This window comes from Habropoda laboriosa, unplaced genomic scaffold (assembly GCF_001263275.1).
Source record: "Habropoda laboriosa isolate 0110345459 unplaced genomic scaffold, ASM126327v1 scaffold11, whole genome shotgun sequence".
Taxonomy (NCBI): Eukaryota; Metazoa; Arthropoda; class Insecta; order Hymenoptera; family Apidae; genus Habropoda; species Habropoda laboriosa.
The window spans coordinates 576840-584740 of NW_017100150.1; the positions used below are offsets into that span (position 1 = coordinate 576840).

At 29.0% G+C, this 7901-nt stretch overlaps 2 protein-coding genes across 2 annotated transcripts in view; one reads left to right on the plus strand and one right to left on the minus strand.

Annotated features, from left to right (window-relative positions):
- Positions 1-3033, plus strand: part of LOC108574930 (RAD50-interacting protein 1) — a 5936-nt gene extending 2903 nt beyond the window's left edge. Inside the window, exons 10-12 of the mRNA XM_017937602.1 lie at positions 573-738; positions 826-959; positions 2835-3033. Of these exons, the coding sequence (XP_017793091.1) occupies positions 573-738; positions 826-959; positions 2835-3033 (499 nt within the window). The remainder of the gene's footprint in view (positions 1-572; positions 739-825; positions 960-2834) is intronic.
- A 167-nt stretch (positions 3034-3200) lies between these two features.
- Positions 3201-7901, minus strand: part of LOC108574894 (WD repeat-containing protein 81) — a 9318-nt gene continuing 4617 nt past the window's right edge. Inside the window, 11 exon segments of the mRNA XM_017937554.1 lie at positions 3201-3432; positions 4014-4120; positions 4186-4335; positions 4417-4710; positions 5102-5511; positions 5612-5783; positions 5865-6024; positions 6288-6532; positions 6607-6782; positions 6871-7512; positions 7574-7731. Coding sequence (XP_017793043.1) covers positions 3201-3432; positions 4014-4120; positions 4186-4335; positions 4417-4710; positions 5102-5511; positions 5612-5783; positions 5865-6024; positions 6288-6532; positions 6607-6782; positions 6871-7512; positions 7574-7731 — 2746 coding nt within the window.

A 7901-nucleotide genomic window follows, 5' to 3' on the forward strand; every position in this document is an offset into this window, starting at 1 on the left:
TTTTTTTAAGTTTCTCATCCTGTGTAAAGAGAATAGCTTAATATTTATACATGAAATGAAAGCTAATCATTCTACATAAAATGATGTCGATCCATACTTGTTTAGATATTTAATAATAATATATCTTCTTCACTTTTCAATTTTTATGCTTGACATTACTTTTGTTCTTGTACTTTTATTTTTTAAATAGGTAGTAGCATTAAATAAAAATGATAAATAAATCTATTACAAAATGTCATAATTAACATAAAATTATTCATTTGATATGGTACAAGCTTATATTTTATGTTCTAAAAAATTATAATTTTACCGTTTCTAAACAATCTTTTATAAAATGCTATATATTAAAATTAAACATTGCTTCTTTTTCAATGTAATGTAAAATATTAATAACGAGTTTCAATATAATGTAAAATAACAATCAACATCGATTTATTCAGAAATGAAGTTTTATATGAAAAAATATTACTCTACCCATTTTCGAGTTGTACCATCATTTTGGAGACACTTTGTATAATCATGCATGAAGTATGAATATAAAGTCCAGTCAAATTAAATCACATGTTGTACAGGTGGTTCGCAATGCAGTCTACTAAAGAAGTGGTTTCTTTATCAGTTACACCAAGTGGTTATTCTATGTTTCAAGAATTAGCAACACAGCTCAATCTGTTGCATAATACACTTGCTTTACCATTATTTCACCAGGCTTGGAAAAATTTAGCTTCACAGCTCGATCAAGTTAGACATTAATTTCATAATTATTTTGGAAACAAGTACTATATTAAGTATTTAATATAAACGAACGTTTTCTTTTTTTTATTACAGTTCCTTTTGGAAGAAGTTGTTTTGGTCAATCATTTTAATACAGGTGGAGCTGAACAATTACAATATGATATTTTTAGAAACTTGTTTCCACTATTTGGTTTATATATTAGTAAACCAGAATCATATTTTCCACTGTAAGTTACAAATGGTTGTTCTATTAAGAAAAAGAACATGAGATATTGGAACATGCAAATTTCTTAAATTAATTAAAAAAAGAGTGGCCCATTTTAATTTCCCCAGGCAAATACTTCAAAAAATATAGAAAATATGGAAAAATGTTTCAGATGAAAGATATAGGATATCATTGGGAATAGATCATGCTGATATTTAGTTGACCTTGCTGTGACCTTGAAAAGCTCTGCAGAACTGAACTTCGAAGTTTTAAATAGAAACCTATATTTTTTTATTCCACATTTTTATAGCTGACAGTTGAATGCCGTTTAAGCCTGAGAACGTAAACGCTAGCTTTGCCGTTTTGAGGCTTTCGCCTATTTCGACAGGTGGAGGGGCCGTAAATCACTGCGAAGAGTCACGCTTGTAGATATTAGATGTGGTGGTACATGCGAATGCTGACGGCATGTCAACTTTGAAAGTTCATATAAGAATAAGCAATAAGAATAAGTAATAAAAAGTATAATTTTCTATTTAAAACTTTGAAGTTATCCTCCGCAGATCTGTATAATGTACATGAACATACATCTACTAGGTTGTTCCACATGTTTGTGCCGCGATCCATTTATACACTTCACGATGTGTTTTACAAACAGAAAGCGATAAACGATTCAAATAACTACGCTTGGACGTTCGAGTTCTGTCTAGAGAAGATATTTGAGAGCAAAAGATCAATGAATAGTAAACATAGTCTTCACAGTGAAAAATCATGAGTTAAATACGTATTCATTTTCGACACCTCATCTTGTATGAGTTTCGTAAAGGAAATACAGCAATAGTTGCTACAAACAATATTTGTGTTGTTTACGAATAAGGTGTTTTATTGTCCCATACTTGTAGAAAGTACAACAGTTTGATCGCTTTCGGGAAGGAACCTTCATTCTGAAAGATCAGCCATGTTCCGGACGTCTGTCTCAAGTAGATAAAGACAGTATTCGTGATCGAAGCTGGAAATACGAATACCGCACCAGCTCACGGAACGGAACTGCCTTGACCGCGTAGCATTTTGTATATCTTTGCTTGCATGCAACATAAACGAATCATTGTTAAAGTATTTGATGACTGGGAATGAAAAGTGGATTCAATACAACTACAAAGAATGATGCTGGACCAAAAAAGAAGATCCACTACAATGATGTGTAAGATCAGATTTACATCCTCGTAAAATTTTTCTCTGTATTTGGTGGGATTATCAAGGAACTTTGCATTGTACGGTGCTCAGTTAGAGAAGTTAGAGAAACGTCCAAGATTCTTAAATCGAAACAGTGATTTTTCATTACGATAATGCAAGACCATATGTGGCATAAAACGTGCAAAAATAATTACGTAAATTCAATTAGGAAATTTTATCACATCCACCATATTCTTCGGACATTGCCCCATAAGATTACCATCTGTTTCGTGCATTACAATATTTTTTAGTGGGTAAAAGATTTGACAATATCGGCTCTATAAGAAATGACATTGAACAATATTTTAATGAAAATCTGAAGAAATTTTATAGTTATGACATAATGGCTTTGCCAGAAAGTTGGGAAGAAGTTGTGGAACGAGAGGGTGACTACATTTCTTCATAGCATTTAAAGGTATGTTTGAAATATTGGCATGTACAATAATCGGCACGAACTTATGGGACAACCTAATACATTATTGATATTTAGATAATGTATATTAGCAAGTGGATTTTAATGTTTTAGTCTGCAATTCGAAAATAGAAAATTGAAAAAGTAAAAGACTTTGTAATATTTATTAACATAAGAAATTTGTATGTTTTGATACCCTATATTGTGTAGTACTCGAAATGTTCTGTGTCTCTAATTATACAAATTATATTTCAGAATTAAAGAAGCATGCATTTTGTTAAATATTACGTTGGGTTCAGCAATGTTAGTTGTTGAAACATTTAACAACAATCAAACATTCAATAATAATGAAATAACAAGAAAGGAAATACTGGCAGATATTGGTGTTTATAAAATATCTGCTGAGCTTGCTTTAAAAATAATTGGAACAAGAACAGATATGACTTATATGTAGAAAATTTTCTTTATAGTATTTTATAAAAAATTTGATGTATTATTCAATTTTGTATATAATGCATTACGTCTTTTTTTAAATAATGGATAAATATAATACTGTAAGTAAAATTATAGAATTACATATTTAAATTTATTCATATACTTAAACTTATTTATATGTGATATTTAACAAATTAATGTTATGCCGCCATTATCTGCACCTAATAATAATAATCGATTAAGAGGAAGAACCGCCATTGTGGTAAGGAGTCCTTTAAATGTGTCAGACTTTAATTTTGATGATGAGAATGAGGCTGTTGCTACTATAGATGTGTAAACTCCAACACGATTTGCCGTTGTCCCTATTATTAATTCTTGTTCGTATGCAGACATACAATGGACTGGTTCCGTGGAGCCTCTGAAAAATAAAAATAATACAGATATATTATAAAACAAATATTTGTTTAACAAATTATAAATATTTGTAAAGTTATTACAAATACGATATCTACGGTATGTAACAGTTAGCTCTGTGAAAATAGATACATAAATGGATCAAATAAAATAATAATAACAGCAAACATTAATATATACTTGAAGTTTATTGTACTTTCACTTTACTAAAAATTTCCTAAATTGCTTATATTAATTGTACTAAATTACATTTTTATTCAAACAAAAATTCTGTTGACTGTAATATGAAGAAGAAAATGAAATATCTTTCATTAAAGCATTAAAGAAATTCAATGTACCCTAAAAATATTGATTTTTGACTTATTACATTATGGATAATAGGACATAATATTATGGAAAAAGGAAATGTTAATCTATCTTGGTTTGATAAATTTCATAACTTTAACTAGCTCCGCCGATTGTAAGATATCGAATTAGCTACGGCGTATCGTGATCATTCTAACATACACGTAACTAAATTAAAAGGTTTATAAACGTTAGGCAGATCTTAGCGATTCATTAATAAAAAATAATATTTTATCTTACTTCATATGAAATTTTAGTTTCCCATCCAATGCACTCCATACAGCAATTGTTTCGTCTAGTGAAGAACTAATTATAGTTGTTTCATTGATTGCCTCCAATTGTAATATCTGAAAAATGACAGTCAAATATTTTTAGGCATTAATATGGTAATCTTTTTCTCAAGGTAACTTACTTCACATTCATGACCCTTCCAAGATGCAATAATTAAACCAGTACGAATATCTAAAATTGTTAAAAAACCTGATGCTTGACCCAATGCTACCCAATAACCACTAGGTGCTACTGCAATACATTTAATTAAAGTTGTTGGATTTACAGATACCTAAAAGAAGAGACATCATTTCTGAAATACTTTAACTTGTGAAATACTTTACAACATTCTGTCTCATATAATACCACGTACTTTCATTTCATTTACATATTGAAATGTTCTACAATCAATAACTCTCAATGTATTATCAGCTGTGCCCACAAGTAAAGTTGTAGATGGAGAGGGACTTGCAGTCAGTGTATTTACAGGCACTGGGCGAGAGCTTTCTGGATATCCAAGGAGAGAACCCATGAAAGGATCCCAACAATGGATTGTACCATCACAAGTAACTACATATCTTAAAGATTCTAGGAATGTAAGAGCAAGAATAGTCTTTCTATGTCCAGTGTAGGTGTATTGACAAGATGAAACAGTGTTTCCATCCCCCTATTGAAAAAGTACATAACATAAATGTAAATTCTTGATATACAGTGTTTAAAAATACTTAAACATAATTTCAAAAATTAGATGGGAGGCATAAAAATAATAAAAAAGTTCTTATGAACATTTGTCCTATTTGATTTGATTTTCGAGTTATAAGCAGTTTTGTATAAATTAAGGCACAAATGTGTATTTTTTCATGTATTTGAAATTTATACTGTTTATACTAATTAGAAGGTTGAATTGTATAGTTTTAATTCTTTTTACTTTAAAAATGAAGTTATAGATTACAGAGTGATGAAATATTTTCTTTTGTTTCTATTGCTTATGCCTTGTATCATGAGAAATTTATATCTTCTAATTGCTGCATATTTTTGAAACATAAATATAATTTTACCTGACTTCTTAAACTCCACAATTTTACAGTCTTATCTCTTCCTCCACTCATGAAACTATTCTCATTATCTAATACATATAGACATCTGACACTATTAGTGTGACCACTAAAAGTTTGAAGTTTAATTTGTTTTATATTAAATGCTGTATCTTTCTCTGATCTTCCAATTTCATGTTCCCAATATGCTAACCAATTTCCTCGTAATTGCCTTCCAGTTGATGAAGAGCAACTTGCTTCACGATTAAATATTGTGCTTTCTGAAGTAACATGATCTTCAATATCAGTTTTTTGCACTGCAAATCTATTTCCCACGACTGATACATTTCCGAAATTAGATGCAACTTTATTTGTTAATTCTATACTTTCTGTTATATTACAATTATTGTATGGTATATTATACTTGTTATCATCTTTAAAATAATAAGAAAAAGTAACATTAAGTCAATTCCAGATCTCAAGTTCAATAATTACATTTGTATATGAATTAAATTTGAGAAGATTATAACATACCAACAATGGGAGTTACTTTTATTTCTTGTTCATATTTATGACATAAATCATGTATATGTTCATGATTTTTAAGTATTTGTTCCATTATTTCACTGTCTATACATTTATAAAAAAGCATATATGTTTTATGAGCAAATTCTGTTGTAAATACAGCTTTTAATTCTTCAAGTGCCTAAAAGTACATTAAAAATATTTCATAAAGTAGAGCAAATATGTATTAATTTAAAACTTATCAATAACTATTTTTAATTACCTTATTCTTTTGAGGATCAGATGCATCCATGTTTTCTGTAACAGGTGGAGAATAAGAATCAGCAACATCTGCATTAAAGTTTGTTTGAAGTCCAACAGTATCTCTATTATCTTCATTCGAAACTTTTGCCCTAGATGAATATATGTTGCTATATGTTATACTATAATTATATTAAAATACATGTTTTATTACTATCAACATTATGTACTAACATATTTTATGCCTAAAGAAGAGCAAACACTTTGGCAGAATTTAAAATCCAAGTGAAAAAGTTGTATTAGAATATGCAATTAAACAAAAACATTGTATTGAATATCTGATATTTTTATCTTTTACATCTATCTTATTTAAACAATGTATTAAAAATATCTTTTCTGTTTCTTATTTTATGATAGTTTTATTTCCATAAATGTGGCACAAAACGTGTTTATCTGTGTTTAAGTTAATTTCTGATTAAATGATTTATCAAATGCTAAGAAAAATCGTTGAATAGGTACAGCAAGATGATTTCTTGTAATGACACTTCCCAATCGTAAACTGAACATAAATAAAGTTTCCAAACATTTTTCTGCCATTATAGTACGTGCAACTACACCATTAGGGAAAGTAAATCTCGTAGATGATAATATACGAACTGTAGGATATAGTATTGATTTCACAATTGGTTCCTGTATTTAAAAACAAACTTTTTACTGAACATATACTGTTTGACATTAAGGCAATTTATATGATTTAACCATACGTGAAGCACATCCATTAAAACCACATCACTAAGGTATGATGTAATATAATTTAAGAGAGTCAAACATGAAATGAGTCCTCCTTCCAAATTTTGTGTTAATTTTCTTTTACAAAGAGCTAAAAGTTCTACCATGTGTGCAAAATACTGCAGTACTATAATTTGTTCTCCATACAGACCTGTATAAGTATGTAATTTCCTTTCATTTTTAGTAACTTCAATAATTAGTAACTGGATATTAGTATTGTTTTATACAAATAAATTAACCTGCAATGGCTGCAAGACATTCCAAAACTTTTGTAGCATTACGATCACCAATTAAAACTTTTTTATTCCAAGGAATACCTTCCATACACAGAAAAGTATAATTGATCGTCGTTAAATTTTCTTTTCCAGTGTAACATAATGTAAGCATTCTCAATAAATTTCGAGATAAATATCGAGCAGTAAGTACAGGACCAAGCCGATGAGACAACCAAATAATGGATTCGGCTCCCATTTCAGAAGTTGTACACTCATTAGATGTTGATTTTTGACAAGTGTGGTCTATTTGAATATCTTCACGCATCACAATATCAGATTTAGTATCATCTGTTGGTAATATTATGGAATTTTGTTCTTCTAGTCCTACAGCATATAATTCCTCAGAAGTATTAGTAGAGTGGCTAAATGCACCATAAGTAAATTCATCATTGGAAGTTTTACTTCCTACATTACAACCAATATTATTGAACTCCGTTAAAAATGTATTGGAAGAATTAGATGCTTTTGGTATAGGAATTGTCGGTGATTTAACTGATTTGAGCGGTGAAATTTTACTTCCTTCTTCACTTAATTCATCATTAAGACTCAAACTTAAATCAACATGTAAATCAATATCATTTTCTTCTGCTTCCATTGTGAATACTTCTGTAATAGGAAAAATTCTTGAAGATTGTTATCACATATTTTTACGTGTTTAATTACTTACCTTCAACATCATTATCAATTGAATTTATATCCTGTACATGATCACTAGTTGTAGGTCCAGGTGATAAGGAAATATGTTCTGAATCTGCAGAAAAATCTTCATCTAAAGGAGATAAAATTCCTTCTCCTTCATTACACATCCCACTTAAATCACAACTTCTACAAAGAAAAAAACATGAATATTTTAAGAAATTATTCATAATACAAATATTGTATTGATTTTAATTAATATAATTTCAAAAAGTTACACTTCTTATTAAAAGTATTAGAAAATTTTCCCTTATATAAGGATTAGTACATACTCTTTCTCTATGCAATGATTTTTATAA